The sequence below is a fragment of the Oculina patagonica genome, chromosome 7 (genome assembly GCF_052425735.1).
Source record: "Oculina patagonica isolate OP01 chromosome 7, crgOcupat, whole genome shotgun sequence".
Classification (NCBI taxonomy): Eukaryota; Metazoa; Cnidaria; class Anthozoa; order Scleractinia; family Oculinidae; genus Oculina; species Oculina patagonica.
In genome coordinates this window covers 25,603,265-25,622,477 of record NC_135764.1, presented here as the reverse complement: position 1 = coordinate 25,622,477, position 19,213 = coordinate 25,603,265, and the positions used below count along the sequence as shown (strand labels likewise).

The window sequence follows — 19,213 nt, the reverse complement described above, 5'->3', positions numbered from 1 at the left end:
CGTCTCAGCCAAGATGCAGACAAACAAACCGAAATTGCGGACGATTTTCCTTAAACACTTTCTTAAACAGCATGTGTTCCTTAAACACTTTCATAAAACAAAAACTTCGACGAGATTCCTTCTATTTCTCTCAGGACACGCTGATGTTTTCTGAGCCTCGTGGGAGTGTAATCATTTGCATTCCATTTTTAGACATCGCGCGCTTTGCTATTAGACTTCTGAGTTGAACATATCCTTTGTAAATTTTCTAATAAAAAGACTTGTCAGAGTTGAAGCAAAGTTAGGTCGATTCATTGTATATAGCTAGTTACGCTTGAAGTTGTTTGCATTGGATTGAAGAAAACATGACCTGCTAACCCTAGCTTCGGTTTTCGTGGCGGCTTCATAACACAAAGTGAACAAAACACGTTCATCCATTATTTGTTTTAACTCTTTGCTTTGCTATTTCCATGGCATTTTTATTGGAACAAGCTTTTATTCGGATGATTGTATTGTTTTATTCTAACAACTTGTAAACTCTAGCCTGTAATGTTAAACAAACTTACCAGGAGCACTCTTGATTATGTCTGGATCGTTTGACAGCGGCTTGGCCTCTGCAACGCTTTCAAGAGCGTTTATTCTTTTCTTGTGCTCGTGTAACTCAAGCTCAACTCTTAAAAAGCCGGCGCAGTAGAGCACAATGGAGAAAACAGAAATGATTGATGCAAAGGAAGGCATACTTTGCATTTGAATGGCCATGATTATGGTGATGTTTCAGTAATCTGCAATTCTTCAACGCAGAGGAATGAGTTTTGCTTCAGCTTGTTACGTGATACTATGATCACGAGTTTGGGTAATTTGCCAAATATTCCGCTATTCATGTCATGCAAGACAAAGTTCGTTTTTACCGAATGGTAATGAGGTTATGTTATGGGCCGCATTTTCTCACTCGAACACTTACTCACTCGATTCTGATATCAAATCGCAATTAATCTAGCATTAAAACGAGAAACGTGCTGACAGAAAGGTCCTTTAAACGCATTCAGCACATGTCAATCAAATCTCAACCTCGTTCCAGGGTCTCTCTCTTTCAGGGAACTAAATTGAATTTCACAAAACAAATCGAAAGAGGATCACTTCCACTTATCCTCTGGTGATAAAAGAGAAAAGAATTCGCTCAACGAAGCCTCAGAGCATAGGCTATCAATTACCCATTCACGTAAGAAAACATTCAAAGACGCGTTTTAGTAAACACAACATTCATGCACGTTTTTTTTCGCGTCACATCATCTTCGTGTCACGTCATCCGTTCTTCATCTTTTTGAGTCGTGCAGAAACGCGCATCTTTCTCTCAAATTTTAATGGCTGCTTAAAATAACGCTATACGTGCTGGCAGAAAAGTAAACATATTCACAAAACAAATTTACTTAATGCTAAAAAGGATCAAAGGTTACACTTAAATATTTTTTGTGATAACATAGAATTCGCGCTACGAAGCCTGAGAGCACGAACCATCAATGACGCAATTCCCATGGAAATTCACAGGGAAATAAAGTGAGATTGTGTTACATTATTGAACGCTTATTTGAAGAAAAAACTATCAATGACCCATTCACGCAAGAAAACATTCGAAGGCAAATTAAGTGAGATTGTGACATTACTGATAGCACCAATGAACTACATATAGTTACGCTTAAAAACTGTTAAAATTATTACGCTCGCCTTGTGACGTGTTTTAGTCAACACAACATCCACGGCACGTTTTTGTTTCGCGTCACGTCACCTCGTGTCACGTCATCCGTTTTTCATCTTTTTGACTCGAGCAGATACACGAAGTGCTCGGGCGTATCTTTTCTCTCAATTTTTTTTCGCTGCTCAAAAATAACGCTATACGTGCTGACAGAAAAGTAAACATATTCACAAAACAAATTTACTTAATGCTTAAAAGGATCAAAGGTAATACACTAACCGGTAAATATTTTGGTTGTGAAAACTGAATAGCGCTACGACCCCTGAAAGCACGAGCCATCAATGTCGCAACTCACGTGGAAAAATAAAGCAAAGTGAGATTGCTTTACTTTATTGGACACTTATTTAGAAAAAATGCGGAGGTCGGCACTTCATCCATCGAATTACCATGAGGTTGCTCGAAGAGCCTTTGATTTTTTCATTTCTCTGTATAGTTCTGAGAACGATAGGTCCGCTAGGCGTACATGTATTTGCTCGTTGGTCCGCAAACAACCTTGATCATAATAGCCGTAGTCAAAGTTAAAGTCAGTGCCCACATCATATACACTGCAAATTTAGGTCATACATCAGGCCAGAATTTATGTTGGTTTAAAGGGCCCTAGTCAGCCACACCTATGCTTTTGTTAACATGAGAGAATTTCTATATTATATTTTTCCTGGAGCGTGTCTAAACGAAACATTCATTTTGAAACTGCTAAGTAAACTCAAGTTACAGCAATGCAATAAGATTACGCTTCACCATATGATTTTCATAATTTGATGCCATTGAAAATGGCGGAGGCTGACTAGGTTTCTTTAAGGCCCATTGGATCTCATCCATTATACCATCAGCAAGATCTAAGTTTATTCTTTTTTTTGTTTTGTTTTGTTTTGTGTTTTTATATGGAAGCAAAGGAAAGTATGGTTTGCTTTTGAACCGGCTATGAATTCGGTGATATCGATATTTCAGCAATCCGCAATTCTACAACGTAGTGGAATAAGTACTGCTTCATCTCGTTATGTGATACCGCGATCACGAGTTGGGGTAACGTGGTCAATTCGGGGCCAAATCGTCTGCTATTCATGTCATATGAGACAAAGTACGCATCGTTTAGTATGTCTGAGTAGCACACTCGGGTAGGCATCTGACTGGGGAACGAGAGGTCGCGAGAGGTCCCGAGTTCGAATCCCAGAGGAGACAATTTTTTTAACCGCCGACCGGTTAGCTCAGTTGGTAGAGCGCCGGACTTCTGTGCGGGAGCTCTCGGGTTCGAGCCCAGACCGGACCAACACTCAGGATCTTAAAATAACTGAGGAGAATGTGCTGCCTTTGTGATGACAACTGCAAATGGTTAGACATTCTAGTCTTCTCGGATAAGGACGATAAACCGTAGGTCCCGTCTCTTGCATCTTCACGGTTATGGTCAGCAGGGGACGTTAAAGAACCCACACACTTATCGCAAAGAGTAGGCATGGAGTTCCCGGTGTTGTGGCCTGGTCTTGTTCCGAAATTACTTTGGGGGCATCTGTAAAAATAAATCCTCATTCGTTGTAAACTGCTTAATTGCAGTCTGTCTAAGTCCCCCGAAAAGTGTTGTAAAGCGCATTGAGCATATGGAAATGCGCTATATAAATACCGTCATTCATTCATTCATTCATTCATCGTTTTCCTCCATACATGCCACAGTGGCTTGATAAAGATAGGTCCGCTAGGCGTACATGTATTATTTGTATTTTGTGTTTGTAATAGTAATTTGACTGAGTGGAGTACAATTCAGGGACTAATAGGGCGAGTAATTTCTAGCACGATTACTCTCTAAATAAGCGCGCTCTCCACCAGACAAAGAGACGATGGCGGACGAAATGAAGACTTTGAGGAACACGAGAGCGACGATACGGAAGACTATTGTGGAAAGATTAATCTGGGCATTCACCAGGCGCAGTACAAGTCTCACTTTTGTGCTGCCTCCTCCTCCACTTCCAACACGTAGGATGCGAGTAAAAATCACAGCTAAACCTACAGCGTCAAAACCACCTGTCAAGAAATCCCGTGACGTGAAAGTGCAAAGTAATGTTTTTCTTTTCCAGAGGGTGCCAGCTTGAATGACTGCCGCAAGCTCCAAGCAGTTCAGTTCAGTAATTCCTAAAACAGATCCAGTGAAGTTACAAGAACAGAGCAAGGAAACTAAACTGTAATCTAGACACGATCTGTAACTACAGATACCACTGCAGATTTATACAAACAGAACTTCGATCCTTGCACTTAATGGTGTTAGGTGAAGCATACCATTACAGGGGGCTTCTCGGGATTTAAAGTGACGGGGATGATCGAAAGATTTTTTTGGGTTTGAAAGTTTCGATTACGTGATTTTTTTGAGTAAGAAAATTTAGCAAGTAGTTTTTGGTTGGTTTGATTTAAGTAGGGATTTTTGAGGGGAATTAATTTTTTTTTTAAGATTCGTGGTACTGCCTTGGCTGCGTAGTTCTGCGAATAAAGTACAAACGTTCAATGTCTAATGTTTTTCTTCGTGTTATATCATTACCCCTTTATCTGGAAATTTAAGGGTCAGTAATTCGGCATGGGAATTTCAGGGGTTAATTTTTGGTCCAGGGATTTTTTGGGGGTTTTGTTGGAAGCCCTAGGGATTTTTTGGGTCTTGATATTTGCCCCCATTCGATCATCCCTGTCACTTGAAATCCCTAGTACCCCCCTGGGCATACAATCATAAATTCAATTTTAATTTTACAGTGCAAATCGCAACCAAAGTTGATCTTGAATTTAGCATTTACAACTATCTTCGTCTGTTGTTTTTGTCTATGTTGCGGTTCAATATAAACTACAGGGAAGCTGACACGGTAGAAAACAAAGTGCAAGCTGGTTAGAAAAACTTCGAAACAAAAACAAATTTTAACCACGCTATTTCGCATCAGTTATCGGTTTGTGAGAACTAGAAATTAAAGTCATTTGTATGGTTATTGTGCATAAAGTTTGTATTCGAAATACATAATTTGTCAGTGATTATGCCTACTCTTTCAACTTAACGACATAAGAGCCAAAACTTTGGTTTATTTCGGAATTGTAGCGACCTCGAGCACAGGGTTCCCACTTACCTTATGAAACGAAAAACGGAATTGAAATTTTAAAAATTTACTTACGAAATTCTCGTCGCTCTTGCACCGGGATTAGATGCATAATTTGGACTCAGTCATTAAAGGAGCTACGTCGCGGGGATTTTGCAGATTTTTGGTCATAACTGTTCTGAAATTAGTGATAGGCAACTTAACCCATAAAAACATATCTGAATATCTAAATGAAGATATAACCTTAATTTGCGGATAAAAAACAATCTACGGCTTTAAATATCGATTTTTTTTTGAAGACGCACGAAAGCAACTTGAAAAGTTAAGCCTTAATTTTTTCAAGTTGCAATCCATTTTCATCTGAGCCATCCGCAGCCAAAAATGCTCGTTAACAATTTCAGTGCTCTAATATGACAGTTTTTGATAAAAATGGATTACATGTATTATTTTTAGGTTTCATGCGACAGAAATGTAAATTTTGGCTGTTCAAAAATCTGGTAAAATCCGTGACAAAGCCCCTTGGCGTTGGCGTTCACGCATAAGTAGTCAACTTCCTCAAGTCGAGGAAGCCTGGGGTGAGTAAAAAAAGTGGATTACGAGGCAAGTGGTAGTGAGAATGACAAACGGATCAACCCAGCCCCAGCTTGGAAGATAAAAAGAACAGGCATAAGTTTCTTCTGAAGATTTTGGGCCCAAACAGCTGCATTGTTTACAAAATGTTCACTACAAAAATTCAGTTTTTGTTGATTTTCAAAGTGAGAATGAAATCTTATACATGCATGTACGTTTACGAAATACGAAAGGCTAGTTTTTGGCCTAAAAAAAGTATGCTTTTACTTGCACAGACCCTGATCGCGTCTAGGAAAGAAAACCGCGACCATAAAAACTTTGTAGAACTAATAAAAGTAATTTATTGACAATAACTTTTAAAACCATAAATCTATAAACTTTACATTTGAATTTCACAATGTCACGTTTAAAATTTTGGTATTAAAACCATTCAATTATGATTACTTTATTTTCTAGATCGAAGTGCCTTCCTCCCCCCAGTTTCCCCAATTAGTTTCAATGGTTGCTTGCTTGACTTACTAATTAGCTTCCTATTGAGCTAAACGGCCTCTTTACCTCCCGGGAAGAAGGAGCGAAGCACCCAACTCAGTTCTCATTACAGGAGAAAAGCCTGATACTGCACACAAAAATATCAACTTATGATCCAGACTTCAGATATTGTCAAATTAAATTTACTTTATCCAAGCATGGAAACAAAAAAAATATATTTCTATTATGTCTACAAAATTTTATATCACGTATTTACCACGATGGATATTTGTAAAAATCAACGCTTGCGTTTTACCTGTTAACTAGTTAATTTTGACGATGTACATTCAACCGATTGGAATTTGAGTCAAACAGCTATGTTTGCCAGTGATACGGTACAGATTACATTTATTTGCCTGATTCATAGAAAAAAGATAAGGTAAGATGGTTTTAAATCTTACGACTTCGCAGGCCAAATCAAAGTGTAACAGATTTGATTATAATAACATAAATGGAATAACTTACCTTATTATATGAAATTAACGCTTGTGTTAATTAACGCGAATTGAAGGAAAACTATACTCCCCAATATAGGAAAGTAACGCGAAAGAGGGGGTAACATTTCAAAATGAAGGAAATTAACACAAATGAAAAAAGAACTTGTTGAGACAACAGGAACAATTTTACTTTAACACAAAGGAATCTGACCGCCTCGAGCTTTCTTCACATGTACAGTTTTTACTGATCCGGCAGAATTCCAGCCTGAGTTTGCCTTTTCCTAAGATTCAAGATGTCTAGACTGTATCCAGAAATTGTGGCCAAAATAATGGAAATTAAGGTCATTGAAATTTACGCTCCCCTTTAACTTAAACGCGACTTTAATTAACGCGAATTTTTTGAAATTCAGGTTTATTTCATGAAGCGTTAATTTCCTATTATAAGGTACAACAACGCATACCAACGAAGACTAACATGAGCACAGCGAGGTAGCCTGGGTACCAATCACTATCAATCGTTTTCTTTCCGAGAGCGCGAGAGTCGCGTGAAGCTCGCGCTCTGGTAAAGATAAGAGACTGGTACCCAGGCTATCAGCTGTAAAAAAAGTTGTCAACAGTAATCAATACTATGAATTCGTCTGCCATTCGCTAGAACGGACAGATATGTCCAGGAATGTACGCTAATGAGAGGTACATTCCTCATGACAAGCATAACAAAGAGTCCTCCTTAATCAAAGCTCACCAAAACACATCAAAATCTGCCAAATATGAAGTAATATGGAAATGTCAAATAACGCAGTCAAACATGAAGCACTAATTAAACAATACCTGCGTTCAATCCTGGACATAAGTGAGAACGGACCACACTTACGAATATACATTTTTTTTAAAATGGCATAAAATACATTGTTGTCCCTCATGGCCTCGTTTTAAGCCAAAGATTCTTTTGAATTCTGCAGATGCGATCGAGGCAATAAGGGCCAATTATCATGTTTTTTCCGCAATTGTAGAATAAGGTATATGATTACAAAGGAAACTGTTCTAAAAAATACAGAAATACCAGAATTCCGTTTACGTTATCCAAATTAATTTTAAAAACGTTTTATCAAAACTCAGGGGCGACGTGACGTGTTGGTATTGACGTCACTAACACAATTAAACCTGTTACTGGTATTCTTTCTACGATGACGGCCTCAGTTTCATTTCAGTGTATTTGAGAGAAAGATCATTTCTGAAGTGGTGCCACACGGCTCCTCGGTTATCTCTTTTGTCTCCCAGGTATTGTCCGTTTAGATTGGAGTGGGTGCAACTTTGGTACCACCAGGCGCCTGTATATACTACAGCACAGTGGCCACCATTCCTGTCATTATCTCTATCTTTTGTACTAAACACCACGTTATTATGATATGCTAACGCATCTCCCGCTGTCCCTGAATATGAACCCACTTCAAGTCGATACTGCACCTGCTCATCACCAATGTTGAACTTGCCATATTTGGCATACACTTTACCCCCGCTCCAGTCCTCCAGCTCCACTCGTAGAGAGCTCGGTCTAGAAGCCGTCAGTCGGTGAATCTTATCGTTTCCTAACCAGAACTCTGCAGTCAGCTGACCAAAGCCTGCTTTGTAGTCGTTCCATCCCCGATAGAAGTCTACCGAGCCATCCTGTCTTCGCTGAAACACTGTCCAGCCTCCACCGTCAGTGCGCATGTCACAGTAGACAGTAAAGTGTCCTCTACCGTCTGGGTCGACAGAGTACAATCCACTTTGAGTGTGGCCTGATTTGAGTAGATCTAAACAATCTGACAAAAGATGAAAGCGTGAATTCAGTCGCTTTTCGTTTTTTCAATTTTTTTTCGTATTCTAGGAAAAGGACCTCGAAGTCGGTTAATAGGTAATGTTTGTTGGGGTAATGCACCTGCCAATGGTTTGCTCCAGGATTAGAGAAGGGGGGGCAACCCCAGGGGAATTTGAAATTTTTTGGAATCCAGAGTTGAATTCCCCACCCCTAGGCACCTAGTGAATGTCAAATTTCACATATCTCCTCTTAAATTTCTAATCCAGTAGACCATTTTACCGACCCTGGGAGAACTTACGATGTCAAATTCCCGTGGGTTGCCCGACACCCCCCACCCCCATCCTGGGGCAAACCATCGATAGGTGCATAATTAAAATACTTGTAACGCTTTTGAAAAATTATGCTTACTTTAACAGCAACTCTGTACTATAAAAAGGTTTCCCTATCTATTTATCTTCTGTCTTGGTAAGTTAGTTGATCTTTTATTACTTGAAAACACAGTTAATCATTAAAACAACAATGACAGCAAAAACACTTTTTGGCAATCAATCAAAACTAGTTGGAGCCTTTTCTGTAGCCGAGGAATCGAATCTGGGGCTACTCAGTCCCTTTTTATTAATTGGAAGTCAAAGTGGAGGGTTTGATTCCGGGATATGCATATTTGCAGCCCAAGCCTAGAATCCTCGACCACGCTGTCGAACGCTACTTCAAAACTACGTCAAAATTAATATTTAAAGAAACGACTGGATAATGCTGAGTAGTATCGCTTCTGACTCTGTTGGGGTTTGAAGGAAACCTTTTTCTCTCTTTGCAAAAAGTAAATCAATTTACACACAACGTACCGGTACCGGGTTTTGTATCGACAACACTTATTGTCTCGATTGGAAACACTCCTGCACTTGTAGCCACACAGATATAGATCCCAGCATCCTCTTCTCTAACATCTCTTATGACAAGCGCCTTGTTTTTCCTGTGACTCCTCCCCACGGGCAGTGCTGCTCCTTGTCTTTTCCAGCTGATTACTGGTTGTGGATCACCGGTAGCGCTGCAGTTTAACGTCAAAGTGTCGCCAGTAACAGCAAAAACCTTCCCAGGCGGCTTAACAGTAAACGCAGGAAGTGAAATCACAACTAACTGAGTTTTCCTTTCAGTATTTCCTAAAAGGTTGACTGCTAAACAGAAGTATGTGTCAGAGTCAACTTTACGGACATCAGAAATTTGTAAGACACTGTTGTTATACTGCGCCCTCCCCTGGGGTAACTGACCAGACGACTTCCTCCAGGTGACCACTGGCGCCGGGTATCCGGTCACGTGACAAGTTGGTAGGGTGACGTTACTTCCTTGAATGACGTGATAAGGTCCCGGATGAAGAGAGACACGAGGATAAACTGCAACCCAATAAATAACAATTAGTTCATAATTATGGATTCTTAACGAAGCTTTGTTTTTAGAGGAATCAAATGAGGCCGGACTATTTTGTAAAATGAAGAAGTCTAAAATTTAAGAAAGCACTTCAAGGCACTTTAGTAGTATCGTTATGTTATTTTAAAAAAATGTAAAAGGAAACATTATTGTAACGGTTGCTAAAATACATTGTTTACAATAAGAACACAGTTTAAGTGTCATGGTCAGAAAAAATCAAAGAAATCAAAGAAATTTTGGCCACAGTCCAAAAACTCATACTTTGTCAATTTGAAGGCCTAGGTATGTAACTGAAAGATATGAAGTTAGTTTTTCGAAATATTCAATTTTACGGCAGAAAACCACGAATAACGGTAATCGTACCGGAAGCTCAAATTTCACTTCTCGACAATCCGAAATTTCACGCTCTTCAGCTTCTTGCTACTCAGACGTTTCAACCGCTGTAAATCTTTCCTTACCTTAGTTGCATAGATTGACTCTTCCTTTATCGAAATATAGTTAGTATTTTTATCTCTGATTATTTCTGAGCCAGCTGAGCCTCGATTAAGTAGACACATTTTTCTCATTTAGGAAAAAGGCTAAAATAATCCAAATTCAGTGAGGAAAAAAGCTGACCGGTGGTGCTTCAAATCTTCTGATATTTTAGCCAAAGAGAGTCCAGTCGTTGAATTTTAGGTTTATGGTTTCAAAAGTGTAGGATCTAGTAGCAGTTTTGAACAAAGGTCGATCAAAGGTCGACAAAATTACAATTCCGCGGCTTTGAAAAGAACAACTGAAACACGTGACACGAAACACGCAATAGAGTAATTTGTATATTTTTTGGGCAAAGACAACACGGTAAAATTAGCTTTGAAGTTTTATACGTTTGAGACTTAAGAAAAATAGTATTTATCCTAAAGATTGCCTACAATAGAAGAAATACCAAAAATAACAGCACTTGAACTCTCCCTGATGTTCGTCACGCACGAGCGACTTGGAGTTGGAGCCGCGAATGACAAAAATATTTTCCATTGATTCAAAGTAAGTCATATTCTGAAATAAGAAAATCTATTTTCTTTAAACTTTGCCCACAAATCTGTCTTAACTAAAAAAACGAAACAGCTTTCATTTTCGCAAGTATCGTAAGATATATTTTTTAAGATTTTATTCATTTAGACCACAAAATGCAACCGGCCTATTTTTAGCAATGGCGACAAGTGAAAATCGAGTCACCGCTTCAAAAATTTATGCTCCAACTTTAGAAATTGTCTTAACTCTCCTGGACCAAATTGGACCTTTATCTGTATAAAGCACGCAATTTTGGTTCGTTAAAAAGAAACAAACAATACGGAATATTTTTGATTTGAAGTGTACTTGGCCATTAACGCCAACGGCTCAAAAAAATTGCACATTTTCAACGGGTCATTGCTCAAAAGTCCAACTACTTCCGCATTACATTTGTTTCCATACCAACTAAAAAGAAGTCAAAGAGTATGGAAATGGAAAAATATGTTGTGGTTGAAGCGAGCTTTTAGTGCAACCAGGCGGCAACTTGGCTTATGTTGCGAACATGTTTTGTTTACATTGCAACAGCGGGCAGTTGCTCACGCGAAACGAATTTAGCATAAACAACACAATATTTCGTAAACATTGTAACCTTACAAAACTTCTTTATATCAGCTGACACAATAAAACATCATTTAAGACTCGGAAACCTTAGCAGCTAGTCAACAACAAAAAATACTGTCCCCTACCTGCAAGACAACAAATTTCAAATTTCCACATTTCTTACTGGTTTTCGTCAACCATCCGCTGCAAGTTTCAAACGGTAAACATAACACATAAAATCTTATTGAACATACCACATGATTGTGATAACTTAAACAAATGAAAGAAAGTAGCGGGAAACACATCCCAAGAAATTAACCGAACACAATAGATCGGCTTGAACGGTGGATTAAAAGTTGCGTCACGCAATCCAACCTGAATCCAGCTGCGTTATGGGCGAACTGAATAATTATTGCCCAAGAATCGGACTGTCCAAAATATCGGCTGTAAATATTTTTGACCGATGTATTTGTTTGATTTCTTGTTTTCGACCACTTCCTGTACATCTACATCTGGATGCTTCCAAATTTGAAATTATAGGCTCGCTTTTCAAATACAAAAAACCCGCTTTTTTAAAATAATAAATTTTTCTAGTAAACGATAAAGATAAGTAAGAAAGAAAGAAAAAGTGGAACAAAAATAAGTCTTTACAAACCACGCCGCCACGCACTTGTCATTCATACTTTGTTGTTGTTCTCGTGAAGCATTAACAACTTCCAAAACAAATGGAGGAGTTGCGCTTTTTGTTTCACACTTCAAAGTATGGAGGAAGTTGCGGCAATCGAAGGGGATAACCGAGCTCGTTCGTCTTGGAGACTACAATGATCCCATAGCAAACCATTTAATTTCGTGGCATTTCTGTTAGAGCACGAACTAATTTTTGCAAGAGCAGGTGTATTTGAATTGTCTTCATCAACGAAAGGCGAAATTTTATATGTCCCAAGCATCGCCATTCTAGTTTTTCATAGGAAATATTCAAAACAGCACGGGCCTTTCTAATATCCCACTCACCGTGGTGATAAAAAAGCCATTAGAAGCAGAGATGTGCTAAATGTGCATATGGCCGACAAGATCAGGTTTGTAAACGTATCTCACATTACGGTAGTATAAGCTTATAGATTTCCTTTAATGGCTGAGTGGGAAATTTTTATAGGCAAAAATGTCTTGTTCACTTTTTCGTTGGCTATATTTTTGGTGTGGCCAGAAAATGTGCAGGGTTTTTCTATCCTTCTGATAATTTCCACCCTACTTCTTTCTCCGTAAGAAGAAATAGATGATGAGGCCAATTGAGCTCTATTACACCCCCCCAACCGGGGAATGAAAAAACCCGTCCGCGAATAGGACTGTTTGAGTTTTCTTTCAGCTAAATACGTTTTCAGCTTAATACGTAAGCTTCGTTTCTAAGAAACATACCAAAATGGTGCACACGAAGACATATACATCTGTTAAAAATATTTATAGCCGATATTTTGGACAGTCCGATTCTTGGACAATAATTATTCAGTTCGCCCATAAGGCAGTTGGATTCAGGTTAGATTGCGTGACGCAACTTTCAATCAACTGTTCAAGCCGATCTGTTGTGATCGATTGATTTCTTGGGATGTGTTGCCCGCAACTTTCTTTCATTTGTTTAAGTTATCACAATCATGTGGTATGTTCAATGTTATGTTATGTGTGTTATGTTTACCGTTTGAAACTTTCTGCGGATACTATGGTTGACGAAAACCAGAAAGAAATGTAGAATCCAATAACATGGCCATGGCGGACCTGACAATGAATTTTGTTGTCTCACCGGCTTGCAGGTAGGCGACAGTATTTTTTTTTTTTTTGCTGACTCGCTAGCTGCTAAGGTTTTCGAGTTTTAAATGATGTTTTATTGTGTCAGCTGATATAAAGTTTTGTAAGGTTACAATGTTTACGAAATATTGTGTTGTTTAAGCTAAATTCGTTTTGCGTGAGCAACTGCCCGCTGTTGCAATGTAAACAAAACATGTTCGCAACATAAGCCAAGTTGCCGCCTGGTTGCACTAAAAGCTCGCTTAAACCACAACATATTTTTCCATTTCCATACTCTTTGACTTCTTTTTAGTTGGTATGGAAACAAATGTAATGCGGAAGTAGTTGGACTTTTGAGCAATGACCCGTTGAAAATGTGCAATTTTTTTGAGCCGTTGGCGTTAATGGCCAAGTACACTTCAAATCAAAAATATTCCGTATTGTTTGTTTCTTTTTAACGAACCAAAATTGCGTGCTTTATACAGATAAAGGTCCAATTTGGTCCAGGAGAGTTAAGACAATTCCTAAAATTGGAGCATAAATTTTCGAAGCGGTGACTCGACGTTTTTTTCCTATTTTCACTTGTCGCCATTGCTAAAAATAGGCCGGTCGTGGTCCAATTGAATAAAATTCTTAAAAAAATATTTCTTGCGATATTTGCAAAAATGAAAGCTGCTATCGTTTCTTAGTTAAGACAGATTTGTGGGCAAAGTTTAAAGAAAATAGATTTTTCTTATTTCAGAATATGACTTACTTTGAATCAATGGAATATATTTTTGTCATTCGCGGCTCCAACTCCAAGTCGCTCGTGCGTGACGAACATCAAAGAGAGTTCAAGTGCTGTTATTTTTGGTATTTCTTCTATTGTAGGCAATCTTTAGGATAAATACTATTTTTCTTAAGTCTCAAACGTATAAAACTTCAAAGCTAATTTTACCGTGTTGTCTTTGCCCAAAAAATATACAAATTACTCTATTGCGTGTTTCGTGTCACGTGTTTCAGTTGTTCTTTTCAAAGCCGCGGAATTGTAATTTTGTCGACCTTTGATCGACCTTTGTTCAAAACTGCTACTAGATCCTACACTTTTGAAACCATAAACCTAAAATTCAACGACTGGACTCTCTTTGGCTAAAATATCAGAAGATTTGAAGCACCACCGGTCAGCTTTTTTCCTCACTGAATTTGGATTATTTTAGCCTTTTTCCTAAATGAGAAAAATGTGTCTACTTAATCGAGGCTCAGCTGGCTCAGAAATAATCAGAGATAAAAATACTAACTATATTTCGATAAAGGAAGAGTCAATCTATGCAACTAAGGTAAGGAAAGATTTACAGCGGTTGAAACGTCTGGGTAGCAAGAAGCTGAAAAGCATGAAATTTCGGATTGTCGAGAAGTGAAATTTGAGCTTCCGGTACGATTACCGTTATTCGTGGTTTTCTGCCGTAAACTTGAATATTTCGAAAAACTAACTTCATATCTTTCAGTTACATACCTAGTCCCTCAAACTGACAAAGTATGAGTTTTGGGCTGTGGCCAAAATTTCTTTGATTTTTTCTGACCATGACACTTAATTAGCATGCTCCCGGGAAATTGTTTATTTTTGGTCGCCAGAAAATCGTTTAAAAATGCTCACATGAAAAAATTTATCAATATTAGCGGAGCTCTACAGCGGCCCAAAGGGCCGCAGAGCAGAGCCCCATACGCATGAAAGAAGGAACACTATCGAAATGAGTTTTCATGGTCAACATGGATAGCGGCATGGTTCGCGGGCGCGTCCGTACGGCGTACGGAGTCGCGCAACATGGCCGCCATAGTTTGATGGTAAAAATAGTGAAGCAAGAAGGCCGTATAAAGGCGGCCTGTAAAATTTAAAGAGGTTTGAAAAGAAAAACAAGAAGCAATGAAACAAAATGTGGCTGAAAATTACGTGTAGAAAGTAATCGACCGCCAAAAAAGTGGACATTGAGAGCCATAATCGGTCGATGACTTTCGTGTTTATCTGTAAAGCCAGCATCGTACATGAAGGAGCATTCGAAAGCTAAATCGGGCTGATATAATAAAAAAACCATTTTATTGCAACGGGGTAATAGAAAGAGAAAAAAAAAACTTGACCCTCTGGGATTTGAACTCGCGACCTCCCGATCCGCAGTCTGGCACCTTTTTTTTTATTTTATTTTTTTTTATTTCTGCTAAGACAGTTCTTTTATGAGCTGTTTATTTTGTCTGGCACCTTACCGATTGTGCTAATCCGACAGACTCTATGATGTACGCTGAATATATCCTATATCAATGTAATAGATATTGTGGAGTCTACTAAACTGCTGCGAAACTATAACAGGATCGCGAAACTATTTTCTATTGCTAGAAAGCAGATAATTTACTGTACCTAAAGTAATTTTTCGTCCCATGAGTAATGATTTTTCCCGCTTTAAGATTATTATTTTTGTCGTACTGCTGGCATTCAGTTTAACCGTGAGCTATTTAAATTTGTCTTGCACCTATAAACCGCCATAAACATTAGTACTTTGGCCGCTTATTCACTAGAATGAAAACATTGTAAGCTCCAGTGAAAATTAAATAAATGGGGAGCTCCGCTTTTAGGCGTGCCTAAATCTATATATTATATACTGATGAATACAACTTTTCCTAGTGAATAAATAAGATGACCCACCATCTACGTGAAGATCAAAACTACATAACCCACTCCTTTTGACAGCTCAAAAATTGATGACCAACCCCCTTTCTGCTCCCCCCCCTCCCCCCCTCACCCCTCTACTTATTGACCAGTTCCTTAAAAACCCTTATTCAGGATTAGAATGGAAGGAAAATTTTAAGAAAAACTGGAAAATGTTGTTTGCTTCCAATCAACTTCCAACTGGAAACAGTAGCTTCCTAAATAAAAAGGGAAAATGTTTTCTGTTACTCAAATGTGAATATCGGTAAACTCAAATTTTTAAACATGTTTGCTATAACTACAAGGACTCGCTGTACGTGTATAACCTTACTCGAAGCCTTACTCGAACGCATTCCCCTAATCGCTGATTACTACTAGTTTTAAACATGTTTTCTATAACAAGGACTCACTGTACGTGTGTAACTGTGTGACACATTGAAAAGTTTATTTCAGTAATTACAATAATCAGAGTTTTACCATTTACTGCTAATCGCACCACTTCCCGTGAATTCCCCAGGATGTTTGTTGCTAAACACTGATACAAGCCCGAGTCATTTCCAGTCACCTTAGTCAACTGCAACTTTCCTCTTGAAACTGCTGATTGAGTGATTTCTGACTGATTGTCCAGTTTACTCCACGCTACTGCAGGCTCAGGATTACCGCTGGCTGAACACTGAAACGAGGCTGATCCACCTTCGTTCACTGTCAACGTCTCAGGAGAAACAACAACAGCAGGAGATGAAATCGATTCACCAGGTTCTCCTTTACTTCCCGGCATGCCCGCGGGTCCTATGTCTCCTTTCTCACCTTTGGTTCCAGTCTCTCCCTTTTCCCCCGCAGGTCCCACAATGCCTTGCTTGCCGCTCTCTCCTGGCGATCCCATAATGCCTTTATCTCCCTTGTTTCCATTTCTTCCTTTTTGACCCCTTCGTCCCCGGGCTCCTTTATGTCCTCTTGGTCCAGGTGGACCGGGAGGGCCTGGGGGACCTGACGAGCACGTGACATCCTTTGACTGACAGAGATGCAGTCTCAGCTCTGATAACTGTTTGTTGATTTTTATCATCGTTTCCGCTGCGCTTTTAGATTCTGACTCGTTCTTGGTTGATTCAACTTGACGGCTCTCTCTATGTTTATAGGGCTGAATTGCTACGAATGAAATGAAAACGTATTTGAAACCACTTGTTCTTACAGTGGCAGAAAAATAAATAATAATCCTTTTAAGATTGGTGTCTTTTAAATTTTTTTATTAGTTCTTCAGTTTTTAAGGTGAAGGAAAAACAGTTTTTTTGGTGTGCATTTATGTTCGTTCTGGCATCTCTGCAGAAATCCTTGCACCAGGCCAGCATTTATTGCTCTTTAACCCACAAGATGGCTGAGACGGAAATAATTGGCATTTTATTACCTGTAAAAATAGTAATAGCAAAGAGCGCGAGTGAAATCACGTCTCAGACAAGACTCAAAGAAACAAACCGAAATTGCGAACGATTTTCCTCAAACACTTTCTAAAACAGCCAGTGTTCCTTAAACACTTTCATAAAAGGAAAACTTTGCCTAAATTCCTTCTATTTCTATTTTTTTTTCTCAGAACACGCTGATGTTCTCTGAGCCTCGTGGGGGTATAATCATTTGCATTTTATTTTTAGACAACGCGCGCTTTGCTATTGGACTTCTGAGTTGAACACATTCTTTCTAAATTTTCTGATATAAAATCTGTTACATTATCATTTTGTTAGTCAGAGTTGAAGCAAAGTTAGGTCGATTGACTAGTTACGCTTGAAGTTGTTTGCATTGGATTGAAGAAAACATGACCTGCTAACCCTAGCTTCCGTTTTCGTGGCGGCTGCATAACACAAAGAGAACAAACACGTTCATTCATTATTTGTTTTAAATCTTCGCTAATTCTATGGCATTTTCATTGGAACAAGTTTTTATTCCAATGATTGTATTGTATGATTGTAACAATTTGTAAACTCTAGCCTGTAATGTAAGACAAACTTACCAGGAGCATTCTTGATTATGTCTGGATTGTTTGACGGCGGCTTGGCCTCTGCAACGCTTTCAAGAGCGTTTATTCTTTTCTTGTGCTCGTGTAACTCAAGCTCAACTCTTAAAAAGCCGGCGCAGTAGAACACAATGGACAAAACAGAAATTATGGACGCAAATGAAGGCATACTTTGTTTTTGAACAGCCATGATTATGGTGATGTTTCAGTAATCCGCAAGTCTACAACGCAGAGGAATGAGTACTGCTTCAGCTTGTTACGTGATGCTATGATCACGAGTTTGGGTAACTTGCCAAATTGTCTGCTATTCTTGTTATGCAAGACAAAGTTGATTTTTTTTCCATTTCTCAGTATAGTTCGGATAAAGGTAGGTTCGCTAGGCGTACATGTATTGGCTCGTTAACAAGTCCGCAAACAAACTTGATCATAATAGCCGTAGTCAAAGTCAGTGCCCACATCATATACACTGCAGATTTAGGTCATAAATCAGGCCAGAATTTCTGTTGGTTTAAGGCCCATTGGATCTCATCCATTATTTTTCAGCAATCTGCAATTCAACAACGTAGTGGAATAAACACTGCTTCAGCTTGTTAGGTGATATTATAATCACGAGTTTGGGTAACTTGCCAAATTGTCTGCTATTCATGCCATGCAAGACAAAGTTTTTTTTTTTTCATTTCTTCATAGTTCGAATAAAGATAGGTCTGCTAGGCGTACATGTATTGACTAGTAACCAGTCAGCAAACGACTTGATCGATCACTATGTATAGCCAAAGTCAAAGTCAATGACCACATCATATACACTGCGGAGTTAGCTCTAGACTTTCAAAAAAATTCCTTCTCTTTTATTTCGCGACTTCGTCGCTCGATTTATTCTTGTGAGGTCGACTTGTGTTAAGTCTAATTTAGCTCATGCATTTCCAGAGTTTTGGTTGTTTTAACGCCCATTGGATCTATACCATCAGCAAGATCTAAGTTTATTCTTTTTAAGCGATGACGTCATCGCTTATTGCCATCGCATGCGCACGACGGGTTCTTCAGGCTGGTTCTTTTTTCGGTTGTCTGTGGCAATCGAACAGAAATCAAGTTTAACTTAACAAGAAATCTCCGCGTAGAACCCAGAAGCAAAATACTCTCGTACAGTTAGAATGGAACACTACAATGTATAAACGAAAGAGATTAATTATAAATGATGGGAACTATTAAATTTCTAATTCTTATCACAGGCGGCCCAGGCTCTCTCGTTAATTATTTGCAACGTTCGTTGTCGGTTCGACTCAAGCGATCGAAAAATATGCTTCATAAATTTACGAATTTGAGATCTTTCGTTCTTAAATTACAATAAACTGTAAGCCATATAAATAAAGATCACTTACCTATTGTTGATTGTCTGCTTTTGTGTGATTTTGAGGGGTTTTGGGACGTTTATTCCCCACTTGCCGCTGACGCCCCCTACTAATACCAAAGAAAAAAAAGTCTTTTTCTTTGGTATTAGTAGGGGGCGTCAGCGGCAAGTGGGGAATAAAATAACAATTACGCTTTTGTACATTATGCTAGCATTTTTTCGAGCATTTTGGTGAGGCAAAAGCATTGAGCATTATTTGAGCATTTTAGTGGCATTTTCCCGGAAA

At 38.7% G+C, this 19,213-nt stretch overlaps 1 protein-coding gene and 1 pseudogene across 6 annotated transcripts in view; both read right to left on the bottom strand.

Annotated features, from left to right (window-relative positions):
- Positions 1-18,077, bottom strand: part of LOC144660456 (uncharacterized) — a 60,313-nt gene extending 42,236 nt beyond the window's left edge. For 3 of the 5 annotated variants that reach the window (XM_078521082.1, XM_078521078.1, XM_078521079.1), the window contains exons 1-3: positions 17,580-18,077; positions 16,058-16,726; positions 9,021-9,509 (exon numbers count right to left, since the gene is read on the bottom strand). In XM_078521082.1, the coding sequence (XP_078377208.1) occupies positions 9,021-9,509; positions 16,058-16,726; positions 17,580-17,772 (1,351 nt within the window). In that variant the 5' untranslated portion in view covers positions 17,773-18,077. Of the gene's footprint in view, positions 1-5,934; positions 6,352-6,374; positions 8,126-8,963; positions 9,510-16,057; positions 16,727-17,579 lie in introns of those variants that run through there. The other 2 variants (XM_078521081.1, XM_078521080.1) reach the window with 2 other exon arrangements.
- The window catches only part of LOC144660457 (uncharacterized), a 49,664-nt pseudogene that overhangs the window by 14,288 nt on the left and 16,163 nt on the right, over positions 1-19,213 (bottom strand). The gene's annotated exons all lie outside the window — the stretch shown is intronic.